The 17,607-nt window shown below is 40.6% G+C and overlaps 1 protein-coding gene across 10 annotated transcripts in view; it reads right to left on the bottom strand.

The window, feature by feature from the left end:
* DAAM2 (dishevelled associated activator of morphogenesis 2) overlaps nucleotides 1-17,607 on the bottom strand; it is a 273,375-nt gene that overhangs the window by 92,040 nt on the left and 163,728 nt on the right. For all 10 annotated transcript variants that reach the window (XM_044442145.1, XM_044441957.1, XM_044442055.1 and 7 more), the window contains 3 exons: nucleotides 16,147-16,221; nucleotides 11,676-11,770; nucleotides 208-541 (listed from right to left, as the gene is read on the bottom strand). In XM_044442145.1, coding sequence (XP_044298080.1) covers nucleotides 208-541; nucleotides 11,676-11,770; nucleotides 16,147-16,221 — 504 coding nt within the window. The remainder of the gene's footprint in view (nucleotides 1-207; nucleotides 542-11,675; nucleotides 11,771-16,146; nucleotides 16,222-17,607) is intronic.

The raw sequence follows: 17,607 nt of genomic DNA on the forward strand, positions 1-17,607 counted from the left end.
AATGTCTTGATGGGTGTATTGCATCAAACAGATAGTATTTTGAAGGTGACTGAAGTCTGAACATGTAAAAATAAATACATATTTTTTTATAAATAAATCCCTGGATTTTTTGGATCCCCCCTCGTATGGTAGAGAAAATAAGAAACAAGAACCAAGTCTAAAGGTAATGTTACATCAGGAACTGTTGGTTCAACATGTTGGTTTTACCTGGAATCTTGTCCTTTCTGCCGCATAGACCTGGTAGTGAAGCATGGCCTGGAGAACTTTTTTGTGGCCTCCTGGCACTAAGCAAACAGCCCCCAAGATCTCCAGCACTGCAATCTTGGTTTTTATGTTCTCAGTCCGTAAACTCTGAGAAATTATATTGATGCTTTCTGGGTGGGCCAGAACATGTGCCCGTCCCTGGGAGTTGTTCATCAGAGACTTAATGCATCCTATAACGGATGTGTGTATGCGGCTCTCTGAAGTCTCATAGTCCATACTCTTCAGGAAGTTAAGCAAACAGGTCAGGCCATCCAGCTCAATAAATCTCGTCACAAACCTGAATAGAGACAAGAGAGGAAAATAAGTTCTAGGCACCTTGTCTAAGAGGCATCAGGTTAATGGAACAAAGAACAGTGTTCTTGCATTACTTTGAAAACGCTGGGGGAACTCTGTGGAGCCATGTTTGTAGCTAAGGTTTCTTGCAAGCATTTTATGAGGGGAATCATACATACCTTATTTGAGAAAACGTTGTCTCATCTTCCTGTACTTTCTGCCAGAAGCAAGTGTGTATTATCATAATTTCAAGACTCTACATTCAAAAGTGATATAAAAAGTGATCTGAAGAACCAACAGGTTACTGTTCAAGGAAACTGCTGCAATATTTTCACATGCATCACAGATAGCCAAGTAGATTTCAGTTCCAGTAAACAAACATCATACTCCACCACTGTACTTGCAGATGGACAGTTGTTGGCTTAAAATATTGACCGTTCTGGAAATATAGGATGGAAATCATAGTCCTGGTTTTGTTGTCCTTTTTTAAGGCTAACCATTCATGAAAACCATAGATGTTTGTTTTTACTTTCTGATGGTGGAAAATGGAGGGGGGAAATTACTGTGTTGTTGCCAAGAGTTCTGAAACAAATCATCTGCAGCAGTGGTGGGAGACTGCAAAACCAGGGGCCACATGCAGTCCACCTAGGGGCCAGATTTAGCCTGCTTGAGGTCCCAGTCCAGCACTCCAGAACTCCTTAGACGCATATACCCATCCGTGTGGCCCCACCCCTTTGCCTCAGTCTAGATTTTGTGCCATTCCTAAATGGCTGAAATGGCTCTCCTAAGGCTTAATTAACTAGAAGAATTTTAAGTTATAGTAGCTGGGGATGGTGGCACTGAAGGCTTGTTATACGCGTATTTCTGGTCCTACTTCCTTTGCTTTTGGCTTTACCCATCATTGCAATACAGACCTCTAGAGCTTCTCTGAAATTGAATTTGTACTTAATGTGGCAAGAGTTCTCTGTACCCAATCTATAGAAACTTTTGTACAAAACACCATCCACTCACCCACTCATCAGCAAAACCTGGAACTTCCTTCAGTTACTAGTATATAAAAGTATAGTTGTCTTTGGCTGAATTATATTTACTAGAGCTATTTTAAAAGCAAGCACAAACCAAACAAAACCTACCCTGAATTATTACAATCCCAAGAGACCAAGGCTAAAGAGAAATTAGAATCTTGAACTCCCTTTCAGGTTATCTAGTTCCCATCTTTTGAATCTTTATCCAGCGACACTGATATAAAGGAAGGACAAAGTTCCAAGTAGGTGGCACACTACTCTTGAAAATCTTCATCAAATACATCCAAACTATACCAAATATTGTTGGAAGAGTTAATGCTAAGATTATGCTCATATTTGGTAGGAATGTTCAACTGTGCAGGTGTTTTGAAACATGGTTGCTGATTAGTACCAGAATTTCTCTATGTTAGACTACTGGTATCTCCTAAAACTATGCTTTGTTGTCTGTTTAAAACTAATAGTCCTGGATTCCCTGTTAAATGCATTCTAAAGCAATTGCAAAAAAACAAAAAACCTGCAAAGCCATCCTAGGTGCAAGTGGGACCCTACAAAGCAACCAGCTAAAGAGCAGGGGGTTGACACAATCTGGGAGACTGTATCTATTTATAAACTTACTGAGCAACTGCAGCAAGCAAGGAATCCTAATCTGAGAAAAGCTATTATGGCACTATGGTTTCCATTTTCTGTGTTGAAGGAATCCAAATTTTTTATCAAATTCCAACCAATTACAATTGCTTATATTTTTTCTGACTATTACAAACAAGCATTTGCACTCAGTTGTTATATATGATGCACAACTTTTGTTGGATAGTGAGCTTCTATTGAGGCTGTTTTAACATAGCTATTCTATAACCATATCATTGATAAACTGAGGGTTTATAAAACTTTTATCCAGCCACTTCACCAAGCCTTCTGCTTCAGGACTCTTTGTGGGATTAAAATCAGTTCCCATGCTTTCTCCTGGTGGTTTCCTTTTTTGCTTTTCACAAAGTGGTGCTGTGGTATAGCAGAATTGCAAAAAGACATGAGCATTTCATAGAGACATTTCAGAATCATGCCATACTTTCCTCACTCTTAAAATTCTACAGAAACGGTCGCAAAGCACAAGAGAAGCCCTGGAGAGAATGATATCGTTTTACATGCACCTACAAACTACCATGGGAAGGAATCGTGAATGCCCAATAAAAGCCTATAAAGAGAAGCCCCAAGAACAATAATTTGTGATTTTCTTTATTTGATCTTGTTATATTATCATAGACAGTGCCTTGTATATTCACCACCCCCCTTTTTGACTTTTCCATATTTTGTTGTGCTACAGTCTGTAACTGAAATGGATTTAACTGGTATTGTTACTATTTATTACATAGAAGATATCAATACTGTGAAGGAGCAAAATCATTTTACTGAGGCACAAAAGTTAATAAAAATAAAGTAGCTCTTGATCATTGCATAGTTATTCAACCCCTGTGCTGTCACATGCCTAAATAAGTTCTGGTATAACGCATTGCCTCCAGATGTCACATGCAGTAAGTAGCTGAATGAAGTACACCCATGCACAATTCTGGTGCCACATGATCTCAGATTAAATGCATCTTTTTCTGGAAGGCCCCAGAAACTGCCTATTATTGGGGAGCATATCTAAACAAACAACTTCATAAAAAACAAAGAAATATCAAGGGATCCAGGATAAAGTTGTGCAGGCAAACATCTATGAATGTTCCCTGGAGCAATCTTAAATCCATTATGACAACATGGAAAGAATATAGCTCAACCATGATTCTGACTAGGAGGGCCACTCATCAAAATTCAGTGACATTAGTCAGAGAAGCAACCAAGAGGCCAAGGTAATTGTAAAAAAGCCAGAGAGATCAGCAGCTGAGGGATCAGCTATGGGGCAACTACAGCGGTACCTTGGCTCATGAACTTAATCCGTTCCAGGACTCTGGTCGTGACCCAAATTGGTTGTGAGCCAAGTTAAATATCCCCATAAGGTTCAACGTAAATAAGGTTAATCCGTTCTGTAACCATTTTTTAAATCAGAAAAATGTGAATCAAAGTGATAACAACAAAGATCGCGGCCATCTCCCCCCCACCCCCAACACAAGTGCGGCCATCTCCCCACCCCCACAGCATGACCGAGATTGTGCCTGCCATTCCTGCAGGCGCCCGTCATCCCTGCAGGCACGCTGGGGGGTGGGGGGGGAGAGAGGAAGTGATCACGGGCACACTGGGGGAGGGAGAGATGGGCGCAAATGGTGCGCTGGGGGTGGGGAGATGGCCTCAATTGCAGTTCCGTTTGTGCAGGGAAGGCGTGCCTGATCAGAGATGCACTGCTGCAGGAAAGACAGGAGCAGCAAAGCAGAGCCACAAGGGAGATGGCCGAGATTCCGCCTGTCTTTCCTGCAGCAGTGCGCCTCTGATCAGGCACGCCTTCCCTGCATGGAAGCAACTGGGATTGTGGCCATCTCCCCACTCAGGAGGAGTGGGAGATGGCTGCGATCTTGGTCGCCACCCAAAGCGGTGTTCGCAACCCAAGTCAAAAATTTTCAGAAATGTTTGTTCGTGACAGTGGTACCTCGGCTCACGAACGCCTTGGTTCACAAATGAATCAGGTCACGAACAAACATTTCTGAAAAAAGCTCAGACCACAATCCAGTTGAAAATTTGTGACAAGAGTTGAAAGTTACTCTTCACCAATGGTCTCATTCCATACTGGAGCTGGAGCTGGAGAGGTTTTTCCAGAAAGAATGGACAAAACATCGCAGGATACAGATCCATAAGCCAGTAAAGACTAATTCAACAAGACCTGCAGTTGTAATTGTTGCCAAAGGGGCTTCTACCAAGTATTGACAATCGTGTCTGTGAATTCTTCTGTAGCCAACCAGTGCCAGTTTTTACTTTTATGCCACAAGAAAACTATTTTAACCTTGTTGATTATCTTCTGCGTATCAAGTGATAACAATGCCAATTAAATGCCAATTAATGGTGGCGCAGTGGTTTAAACCGCTGGGCTGCTGGGCTGGTTGATCGAAAGGTTGCCGGTTCAAATCTGCACAACGGGGTGAGTTCCTGTTGCTCAGTCCCAGCTCCTGCAGTTCGAAAGCATGCAAATGCAAGTAGATAAAAAGGTACCACTTTGGTGGGCAGGTAACAGCGTTCCATGTACTTCGGTGTTTAGTCATGCCGGCCACATGACCACGGAGACTGTCTGCGGACAAACGCTGGCTCCCTCGGCTAGGAAACGGAGATGAGCACCGCCCCCTAGAGTCAGGCATGACTGGACTTCACGTCAAGGGGAAACCTTTACCTTTACTTTACCTTTAATGACTGTTCTATTGTTGGTTGGTGTATTTGTTGTTCTTATTGTTATGACTGGTTTTATAACAATTGTTGATTTTATTGATTATGTTGTAAGCCACCCAGTGAGCCTTATGACCAATAGGGTGTCACATTAAATAAATAAATAAATAAATAAATAAATGTAAATTCCATGTTGCAACACAACAAAAGGTACAAGCCAAACTGGGCCTTCCGCAGGGCACTGTAAATTCGTATTTTTGCTGCTTTTAGTTTTATTAATCAAAGTGCTCTTCAGTGGTACCACTGAAGCTTCTAATGGCTCTTGAGGGAATCACATTTCTGAATGGTTCTCTGCAGTGGAGAAAAGCTTGCTCACATAAAACCAGTACAAGGATTTTTTTTAAATTTTCTAGAGAGCTTTCTTAATTGTCTAGAGCGTTTCAGCTACTGGGTGGTATAGAAATTAATTAATTAAATTATGCTGGAGGTTGTTTAATTTTGGAAAGCATTTTCCCTTGCAATTCCCCACCTTCACTTTGAAGCAATACAAAATCTAGGAACAGCTTTAACACATGCTGTTTGCATAGCCTAGTTCTAGGCTTGTAGCAAAAGATTCCAAGATGGAAGATGTATGTGTCATTTATTATTACAAACACCACAACCAAGCAAATATACAAACACCTGGCTAATAATTTACTGGTGTTTGGCAACAACTGTGGATAAACCTTTAGGTGTACAATAAAAAACATTAATGACTGATTTCAGAAAGACAGTATAACTCATGGGATAGGTACATTCCAGATGGAAACCAACAGGGTGAAGCAATTCAAGCACAGGATGAAGCCAATACAGTTTCAGTGGAAAACTGCTTCTGGCATGGTTGCTGCATCTCTATAGAGTTTCAATATATCTACTTCACATATTTGCAGTTTGAAGATTTGGCTTCTAACATCTCATCGTCTAGGACTATCATGTATAAATAAATCTATTTATTATGAGCCTTGGTTTTACTTCCATAATATATACAAAAAGTATCAGTAATGACATTGCTGGATCTGGGGCATGAACTCTTCATTCCAAAAAGGGAATTTAAGAGACCATGCAGAACTTGGGCCGTATTCACTGACTGGCTTATCTTCTCTCCCCTTCAGTAACCTTATCCAGTTGGTTTTGTCCAGACACTAGACAAAACCAAAACATCACATACTAACAAGAAGTTCAGTATGAGGTTTGGTGCCTGTTCAAGCCTGAACATTAAATCTGTTTGATGCACTCAAGCCTTGGAGAGTAAACACACAAACATCACAAATGGTTTCACAGAAATGTGTTAAATGATATGATATGCTAATCACTCTTGAAAATAATCAGCTCTTTTTCCAACCTTAGCTGACATATGCAATAAGAGGAATATTTAGCCTTTATTTTTATTTATTTGGCCTTCCACATTAATTATTGCAGTTCATTTCCTATCTCCAGAAAAAAGGGACATTTTCTTTCTGTGGAACATGGAGGAATTAAAAGCATCTTGTACATTTCAGAAACATTTTAAAATTGTCATTCACCTATGTCTGCATCATTTCCCCCCAAACTGGTGCTCTCCAGATGTTTTGGACTACAACTTCCAGAATTTCTGAACATTCACCATGCTGACTAGGACCAATGCAAACTGACATTCAAAACATCTGGAAGAAACAAGTTGGAGACCACTGGACTATTTGGTTGTGTGCTTATGCGCATTTCTAGATGTAAAAAAGAAACATAAGATTTCATAGTTCAGTGTTGGATTTATTGCAAAGCCTGCTATTCCCATACATACTGTTACTATTTTATATGTTCTAACCTGTGCATGGCCATACTGTGGCATAGATATCACAAGTTCTTTTGGATTACAACTCCCAGAATTCCAGACCAGTTGCCATGCTGGTTGGGACCAGTGGGAGTTGAATCTGAAAAATAAAACATCTACAAAAGACAGGAAATCACAGGAATTGGTGATTGGAGGAAAGTGAGTGAGGCCAAGGAAGGGAATGTAGCTACATGGGGATTCACAGTGCCAGATTCGACCCCTGGATCTGAGATTCCACATCCCTGGTCTGAAGAAAAGGGAAGCATCTCTGTGAAGTTTAGGACCACATTCAGAGCACCAGGATGTTAAATTCTCTCTCATCCTATTCTACTTCGTCTCTCTGAAGTTTGGATTTTGAATTTTCACCTAATGTTGCCCAGATATTCTCCACAACCAACATTGGGCTGTTTCTGCTCTATCTCAAATGATTTCATTCTAGGTTTTTTTTCACTTGTTTTCTGGAGGAAAGTTTCAGCTAGGATGAATCTGGGGCATAGATGCAGCTGACCTCCACAGTGCAGGAACCAAGGCACAAATGAACCAAGCTCTGCCACATTTATTTGATGTGGGGCACTTCCTGACTATCCACTAATCCTATCTCTATTTTTCTAGAGCCAGAATGAGTTGTCAGGGAGAAGCCATTTTCATGGAACCATGCAGTTCAGGTATTGTTTTTCTTTTACTGAGAGGACAGGACATAGGGGTGTGCAAAGCCAAAGATTTCTCTCTAGAAAGTGAACAAGGATGAAAAGTATTATTACAAAATTGACTTTTGAAAGTAACAACTGTATGTGCCCCTCAATTAGGAACAGCGCTATCACGTAACAAAAGCTGGTGCAGTTCAACAATAACAGACTTGGCCAACCACATTGCTTAAGGGCAAACTTATAATAAAATGAAGGAAATGACTGAAAGGATGTTAAATTTTCCTTGTGAGTTGTAACCATAAACAACTATGATGGTAAAAAATATCAGGCTAGAAACATATGGGAAAGCTATATGGAAGCTCCTGTTAGTCATCAATTGATTTTAGGAAAGCAAAAGTACTGTGAAAATAGGAAAAAATAATGAGTTTTGGAAGAACAGGCAACACTTAGAAAATGTTTCCATAGTCCAGTTCCATCCAGATCTTTGGGACTACAACTCCCAGGATTCCCATCAGTTCACCATCCTGGATAGGGCTGGACAAAGTTGAAGTCCAAAGCAGCAGGAAGGCCTAGGCTGGGAAAGGCTGACTTAGAAGGGTGCTTAGCAGTGCTTTTCTTAAACTTTTAAGAAAATGTAAAGACATCATAAGAATGTAAGAACATCAGAAAAGTCATGTTGGATCAGACCAATGGTCCATCCAATCCTGCACTCCATTCACATGATGCCAAACCAGCTGTCCACAGGATCCCTCAAGCAGGATGGATACAAGAGTTCCATCTGCCCAAGCTACTCAGCAACTGTTGCACACAGACATACTGCCTCTGATAACTGGGAGTAGCATATAGCCAGCCTGGTCAGTAGCCACTGACCTTCTTCAGTAGCCTTCTTCTCCATCAATTTGTCAAATCCCCTTTCAAAGCCATCCAAATTGGAAGCAAGCACTACTTCCTGTGGCAGTGAATTTCACATTTTAACTATGCACTATGTAAGAAGTACAATTATCAAGAGAACAATTTTTCCAGTTGCCAAGAAATACTTCCCCTCCATTAGCCCCTGATTTTAAAAAGACAGGTAAGAACCTTTTCCCCTGACATGTTAATTTTTCATGTACAGGGTTTTAATTTTTTGTATGCAGGAACATTCAAATCACTGAAGCTTCCATTTACAGTCTTAAATGAAACATCAAGCAACAGCAAGTACTAGAGTGACAGGTGAATGTACTGGCCTTAGTACATTCATCTGTCACTCCAGTCGGCTGTCTCCAAACTGCTGTTCCCCAAATGCTTTGCACTTCGCCTGCTACTGGTGCCAGCCAGCATGGTAAATGGTCAGGAATTCTGGGAGTTGTGGCCCAAAACAGCTTTTTGCCACACTCATGCCACAGTTTAGCCATGCCCAGATTAGGGTCTATAGAATAGTTAGAATAAATAGAAACACCTATGGCTGACATTGCAACAAACCCCACATTGAACCATGAGAATTTAGGTGTTTCAGTTTTGCACCTAGAACCATGCGTAAGCCCACATTTACCCTAAAAAGTGACTCTCCTGAGGCTTAGTTACAGATACTAAGACCTTAAAGCTAAATTATGCTGGTATTTTTCATATTTTTGGCCTGACCCTTTTGCCTGTGGCACTGGTCAGCAGCAAAATGCATCCCCTGAGTGTGCCTCTGAAATGCAATTCATCCCTCCAGCTGAAAGAGACTTTGCACCTATTTCCAAACTTCATATCTTTATGTATCTACTCAGGCCCAAATCCTCATTCCCTTTCCATTCACCTTAATTTTTGCTTCCACAGCTTTAGATCTTTGGAAAGTGTGATCTTGGAAGCAGAACAGATTCTGCAGATGTGCTTGATTTGTCCTAATTATTCCCAGAACACAATTTAGGTTTTCCTCAATGCAAAATTTGGCTCAGAGGGTTGGGGCAGAGTACGTAGAATCCCAATTATCATGAAGTCAGCAAGCTGCACGAACTCTATTCACAAAGTTGCAACTATTATTCAAAGATTTATAGGTGAATAGGCTGTGCACAGGCATACTGATATCCCGGTTACAAACATTCGAACATGAGCATCCAGGCATTGCTATTGTCTCAGATTCTCTCTGCTGGGTGAGCATGCAAGCATCAAAATTGACATGACCATCAAGGAACTGATGAAGGAGACGCAGAATGGTGCGCTTTCTTCTTTGGTTTCAAGACTAGTATTTTGAAGGCTTCGATACGATGCAGCTCACAAAAGGGATACGATACAGCCATGGGCCCCTCCACTGCAGCCTTTCTGTTAAAGCGGGAATTGGCTCACTCAGCAGGCATTGGCAAGTGGCCCACTTGGCAACTTACAAATTGAGTCACTGGAAATTAGTTGAGACATGGGGACTTAACTCAAAATTTGGCTTGGCTATAGCTAAGGAAGAAAGAAAAAAAGTCCTCAGGGCTGCAGCCAGCGATTTAAGAGCAAAGACTTTATGTGACAGTTTGTGGATGCTGGTGCTGACACTCATTATGGCTGTTATAAACAGAGGAAATAAATGCCTGCTGTCAGTGGTATCTCGCCAAAGTAATGCACGGCTTGTTTGGAAAAACCTGCCCTTGAGTGGAGATTTCCCATACCCTACTCCTACAGACTTCACAAGGGGAGTCTGTCTGGTTAGAAAAGACCTTCCTGGCATAATAAACTAGGATGGTGGAAGGCTGTGGATGTGCACTGGCCACATGTTTCTTGTAATGACCATGAGATTTCCGTATGCAAAAGGGAGACGCTTCTCTTATCGGTTGAGCATGGTGGGTTAGTTGATAGGAACAAAAACTGATTAACGCAGAATCCACCTCAGGAAGACAAGGGTCTTGTTCTGTTTTCTTACTGAAAGCCACAGTTCATTTGTCTCATTTACATAAAGTTTCTATGCTAATGATTTTTGTCTCTGTTAACCAGACATTGGGAACACTTACCAGATCCCTCCTAAATTAATTTTTCAGTCCTTTATTAGTTCTTCAGAATTTGTGTATTTAATATGATTCTTAATATTTATATGTGAACCACTTAAGAGGTTTTTCCTATTGAGCAGCATGGGTGTATTATTATTGCAGAAGCAAACAAATAATTTAAATATTTAGGTCACCCCAATATTTAGGTAACCTTATCCCCACCCGCCATGAGGGGGAGCCATGAAGGTGCATTCACCTCAGTTGAGGCCTTCCCAGCTCCTCACCACCACCCCACTTCCAAACTGGAGGAAAGTCCCCTTACAGGTGCTTGCCCGGCTCCAGGAAGGGGAGCAGGAGGCTGGAGATGTGACCACAGGGCAGCTCCCCCGGCTGGGAAAGGGCCGCGAGGAGGGAGGTAAGGGCTGCTTTCTGTGGGCCGAGGCAAGGGGAGGCAAGGGCCAGGACCACGGCCAGCCGAGCAGGGGACCTCCCGCCTCTCCCTGCCATGGGGGAAAGAAGCATGGCGGCCGCTCGGTGGCAGCGGTTTGCCCTGAGAAGGCTGCAGAGGAGGCATGGGAGCCGGAGCCCCACTCCCACTCCACCTCAGCCTATCTACCCCCGGGCTCAGCAAGGTGGCCGTAGCTTGGCTCACAGCCTGGGGACATGGCTCATATTTTTGTGGTTAAAAAAAATGACATATTTATTTATGTATAACTTTTATATGCCGTCCTTTATGTGTAACATTAAGTTATGGTTCAGAACAGATTAACCTTATTTACATTGAACCTTATGGGGAAATTTGACTTGGTTTGACCAATTCGGGTTGCAACCAGAATCGTGGAACAAATTAAGTTTGTGAACCGAGTTATCACTGTACTGGAATGCTGAAAGAGAGAAGTGCAGTAATGAATCCTTGACTGCTATTGGGCCTTGTGTCTTGGTCTGGAGAAAAAGCAACATGGGAAAAGAGACTGCAAAGCAGCTAAGGGGGGAAAGTCACAGACACTTTTATCAGAACAAATGAAATGCCGGTATGGGTATATTTAATGGGGTTTGAAGGAAAGAGGGATATGGAATATTTGGTACCTTTGGAAGAAAAGAAGTTTATAATTACACAGTGGTTGAGAAACTTTGGCATGCACAATAGATCCTGAGGAAAAGTGGCAGGTTTGCTGCACCCTTACAAAATCCCTGATGATCCCTTTCACAGCTTCATCCTGGTTATCTCAGAGAGAAAAGAAAATTTATCCAGTCGTGACAGCTACACTCCCCCTGTGCTTTTTGAGAACAAATTAAGGAAATAGCTTATACGTTATACTTTTCCATACTAGCTGCTTTCTAATTCTAACCCAAGAAGTATGTGATGTGGAGAAAGAGGATGGATAATTACCTCATGGGTTGAGTCCGCAAAGCTGTCTTCAAGTCTTCAACTATTTTATTCCTCATTTCTGTTTCTTCTTCATCAAAAGCATAAAGGGTCTGCATCTGTTTGGATGTGGTGAAGGAATAGTTACAAATCCAGCACTGGATGAAAGATTAGAGAATTTGAGGCTACTGAGGAACTCAGGATGTATCAATGCAAGCTACTTGCCAAACTAAATAGGAACTACTCCAAAATCTCCAGTAACAAAACTGAACAGAGATGCCATTCTGTCCCACCAAGAGTGAAATCCTCAATTGAGTTAATTGGTAGAAGACCCCCTGAACAATGAATATAATAATGGTTCATTTGCAAGTCAATTGGTAAAATTATTTTTTTCAATTATGAAATATAAATACTGAGAAATCATCTCGTTCAGATGAGTTTTCAATTGAGTGGTAGAAAACATTTTCCAATTGGGCTTCCTTTCTTTATCATTAAATGAGACTGTTCAGTACTATGAATCTTAAGTCTGACAAAGATCATCTTTATTGTGCTAACTGTTGACCTAGTTTGTTAATAAAGGGATCTATACAATAATTATGGCAACCCCAGTGTAGATATTAAAATATTTAGTGCCATTCTGGCCAACAGATTGCAACAAATTATCACAACATTGGTTTGAGCAGATCAAATGGAAGAGTAAACAAAGACAGGAGTAGATAACTTGTTCTTGATCTGCTACCTTTAAATACTGATAAAAGAGACAATACTGCCATTGTTTCTGAAAAGGCCTTTGATAAAATTCATTGGAAATTTATTTTTGCAAGGCTGAATAATTTTGAGTTTCCTGCAGAACTTTTGAAATGGATCAGAATTTTATATTCAACACCAAGAGCTCAGAGTTATGAACAGCAATCTCTTTTCAGCTTTCTTTTCACTTGTGAAGCTCACCAAAAAGGGGCATGCACTTTCTCTATTGAGATCTCAATTATTTTGGAACTCATGACATGTGCTATGTGATAGAATAGTATTAATAACTTTACCCACAGTTATTTAGAACTGAATATTGTCATTTATGTTATTATTTTGAAATTCCAATATGGATATTTGGTCTGCCTTTGTTAAAGTGTATGTACAATTCTTAGAATGCCATATTTTCATACAGAAAGAGATTCTACTTGCATTGACTGACACTGATATAGCCAAATCTATGTAGTTATATTTTCCTCTTTCATTGCTTTGTCGGGATTTTATATGAAAAATAATTTTAAAAACTTGGAAATGAATATTGTTTTTCACTTGGGGTCCATTTAGAATGGCTAGTGATGAAAGCCAAGAAAAGCTTGAAGAAATACCTATACTCTGTCTTTTCAAGAAACTTACAATAACATCTTACATACAGCGAACTCTTATGTAAAACCTTCAGTGAGAATCAGATAAAATCTCTCTTTCAGTGGAGTGCCTCTTTACCCTACTTTCCCTTCCCCACAAGTCCTTCTGTGTCACTTTATGTTTGCAAATCATGTAGTGCCAACACATGTCAAATATTCAGGGTGGTCATCTGGTGAAGCAATGTGACTATTATATGCTATGTAGCTGGCACAGAAGTGCTGGAATTAACTTCTGGGGTGGGGAGAGGCATAGAGTGATCCATGGCAAAGTCAAATTCATTCAGTTAAATGGAGCAAATTACTTCCTCTCCTAATAGAAAGAAAAACTGATAAAAAAAACAGGGAAATAATGTTTTATCTGGAGCCAACATCCCACAACAGCCAGAAACATAAACTCTAGTATTCAAGTCAGGCCATATGATTCTTTCTTAAAGCCCTGAAGAAATGAATTTTCATTTTGGCAATCTCAACAACGGGTTCCTCAGAACACAATCTGTAACTCAAAACCAAACTCCTTCTGCAGAGCGTCACTGGCCCACAGATGTCCCAAGTTGCATTGTCTCTAAAACCATTATTTGGGGGCCTTGCATGGATAACTGGAGGTTTTCATTGAAACTAGAGGATGCCTATATACAAGCAAAGCAAAAGCAAATAATCCCACCATTCCCAGAAAGGGTGATTACAGTCAACCACTCTCCAATCATCACTGCCAAGAAAGCATCCTACTCTCAGTTCAACCCTGATGACAGACAACGCATATCTCCACATGATTAAGTGACTTAGAGCTAATCTGTATTTGCATATCTAAAAGGCAGCAAGTGCCCTCACACTGTGTCTTTGACATCTCAGCTTTACGTGGGTGGATACCAACATCATACTTACGGGAATGGCTCAAATGACTATCAAGGCGAATATAGCCCACACAGCTACCCTGTCTGCGCTTGGACAAGGAATTTTGGATGGGAGGGTTATCAGGAGAGAGTTCATACCACACCTCTTATAATCTGAGAAGCTCTCTTTTAAAATCAACCTACTTGTTACAAGAGCATATTAAAATTTGCAACACCTTATAAATGTAATTATTACCCTGGTATCCCATCTCTCTTTCCAAGGAACTTACAAGGTCTAATACTTTTTCTGATTCATACCCAAGAAAGATATACTTTATACTTCATAGGTAAAGGCAATAACAAAGAGGTAGCTACATCACCTCAGTATTACACTGAGAACCATTTGTTGAAAATAGCCCCATGTGAAAATTCCTAAATATACTATGCCAAAGAGAATGTCTGAAAATGAAAGGGGACTTTTTTCTAAGGTTGTTTAAACATGGGAGGAACCCAAGATATAACTTTAAGGCTCATTTTTGCTTTATGTATCTTTTTACTTCTAGGCCTTAGAGCATATAACAGACCCTTCACCTGGACCTGTGGTCCCTTTTAAAAAAATCTGCCTGTACCTTAATGTAGTTTTTTCTTTATCCATATCGTTTATATGACTATGGAGAAGTAAAAGTCACCCAAGCAGTGTTAGCATACATCTGTGGGATCTGCTGAAAGATGTATTTTCTTTTCTGCTCTATAAAGCTGTTGTGCTCCAAGTAAATTATTTCCAAACCATGAAAAATAAATGTGTAACAGCTGTATTGATGACCTTTGACTCCTACCATGTCATACTTTCAGGATAGTCGTGGTTCTAAAGAGCTGCTTCAGTCATTCAGTTGCAAATCCTTCTATAGGGCAAAGATATATTGGAGTGCAAATATTGACAAGTTTCCAAAAGCAACATAGTGGTGTAAAAGTAACTTTTCGGTTCCCCAGTAAAACAGAGAATGGGTTTATTTGGGTTATTAAGCATAGACTGCAGAAGACAGAAAGAAGAATGCCTGAGCCATTTACATCCTTCTGTTTCTAAAAGAGAGCAAAAGAAAGGGTAATGATTTTCATGTGTTTATAAGTACCCAGGGATGCCAAGGTCCATTCCATTTGGGTTACCATCCAGGCAGTAGGGATGAAGAAAGAATATGTTTGATTCAGTTTAATGAGAACTTAACTAATTCACATTTGCCAAACTAAAATATGAATTGAATAATCATACTTTTTCCAAATGTTTAATTCAGTCCTCCAGTTTACTGGGGAAAGCAAAACGTTCTATATCCTAAGGATGGGATGATGAAAATGTTAACTATATTAGAGGAAGTTGCTTCCAAAAATACATATTTTTAGGGAAAATGGGTGCCAAAATGTGCATGCTGGGAGAATGCATGCCCATTTTTGCGTTGAGGACCTGTGATTACAAATCACAAAGAAGTCACACAAACTGACATGGGCAAGGTGTGAAAGAATTTTAAGTTTGAGAAGATGAGAAACTGAGCAAAACCAAAATGACAGATTGGTTCAATTCCCAGCAGGCAGTGGAAAGTGGCTGCGTTCCTTTCAAATCCTTATCCTGGTTCATGGCAAGGGGGAGGGAGATCTTCCCAATTATGGTTGACACTTGGCCTCATTTCTTTGTTGGCCCTTAACTGCATTAGGTAAGATGGCACCTCTTTGTTTGTTCCTCATTCACATGTAGGAAGAATTAAGGATCGCCTTGGGCACCACAAGTCAGTGCCATGTTTTGATATATTGTGATATAATAAAGGAGTGGGGGACAATTGCAAAAGTGTTAGATCATAAATATAGGCAGGCAAAATGCTTGAAGTTATTTAATAGTATCAAATATTAATAAAATTAAAAATAAGGCCATAATATTTGCCCATTATCCCAGTGTCTTTGAATTCAATTACAACAAGAGATGCAGAAATGCTTTTTTACTCCTAAGGAGGCAGTGAGTAGAACACTGCTTGCACACTTTTTCCTCATCTCTCCAAAAGTAATATGGTATGAGATTTCGAAAACATTCAGCTTTCATTAAAAAAATAAAAAATAAGGGGGCCTAGAATATCCCTGAGAAGTCAGGTCCTTCCACAATCTGGTAGTGGAGGAGCTGGTAAGGCAAAGACTCTTCACAGTCCTCTATAGTTAAAGTACTAAACACAAACTGCCCCCTGCCATTTAAGAAAGCCACTTTTCTGCTTGCTGGGAGTTGCCACAGGAATTACTTACTGCAGCCATGGAGTTGATGCGGTCAATGTAATAGTCTGGCCAACTTGTAGCAAGTTTATTAGGGTCTTCCTGCTCCTGAAAGAGACAATCAAGCAATGTCACATGAATAATGTTCAAGGGAAATCACATTCCATCTATCTGGACTTCTCGGACACAAAATGCACCAAGCCTTTAGGGCCAACACTTAAAACTGTCATGTTGCACCATTTGGAATCTGTTCCTGCTCCCCTAAACATCACCACTTGAAGTAGTTTGCTTCAGGCCAACTCTGTTCTTCCCTATTCATCTCTGCACATCATGGGCTTGTGGCATTGAAACAAATAGCCATGGAAGACAATATATCCCAGTGCACACCATGGTACTAAGGAGTTGCTGAAGCTCAGCACTAACTACATAGTTCATTAAAAAGTTGCACTTCAATACCTCATCAAACATTATCTTCTCTAAAATATGCTGATAAAGATCTGAAGTGAAACAATGCAACTGTAGTCCAAGTCTATGCCCCAACCACTGTTGCTGAAGAGGCTGAAGTTGACTGATTCTATGAAGGCTTACAATACCTTCTAGAACCAACACCAAAAAATGATGTCCTTATCATCATGGGGGACTGGAATGCTAAAGTAGGAAGCCAAAAGATAACCGGAATAACAGGTAAGTTTGGCCTTGGAGTACAAAATGAAGCAGGGCACACACAGGCTGGTAGAATTTTGTCAAGAGAATACGATGGTCATAGCAAGCACTCTTTTCCAACAACCCAAGAGACCACTCTACACATGGACAACACCAGACGGTCAACACAGAAATCAGACTGACTATGTGCTCTGCAGCCAAAGGTGGAGAAGCTCTATACAGTCAGTAAAATCAAGACCAGGAGCTGACTGTGGCTCAGATCATGAGCTTCTGGTTGCAAAATTTAGGCGTAAATTGAAGAAAGTAGGGAAAAGCACTAGGCCACTCAGGTATGACCTAAATCATATCCCTGATGAATATACAGTAGAGGTGACAAACTACCACACCTTTGCACTCATTTCACATGCTAGCAAAATTACGCTCAAAATCCTACAAGCTAGGCTCCAGTAGTATGTGGACTGAGAACTACCAGAAGTACAGGCAGGATTTCGAAGAGGCAGAGGAACTAGAGATCAATTTGCCAACATATGCTGAATCATGGAGAAAGCTAGGGAGTTCCAGAAAAACATCTACTTCTGCTTCATTGACTATGCTAAAGCCTTTGATTGTGTGGGTTGCAACAAATTGTGGCAAGTTCTTAAAGAGATGGGAGTACCAGACCCTCCTATTTGTCTCTTGAGAAACCTATATGTGGGTCAAGAAGCAACTGTGAGAACTGGACACAGAACCACTGATTGTTTCAAAATTGAGAAAGGAGTTCGGCAAGGCTGTATACTGTTGCCCTGCCTATTTAACTTATATGCAGAGCACATCATGAGAAAGGCAGGGCTA

Source organism: Varanus komodoensis, unplaced genomic scaffold (assembly GCF_004798865.1).
Source record: "Varanus komodoensis strain SLA01 unplaced genomic scaffold, ASM479886v1 scaffold1, whole genome shotgun sequence".
Lineage (NCBI taxonomy): Eukaryota > Metazoa > Chordata > Lepidosauria > Squamata > Varanidae > Varanus > Varanus komodoensis.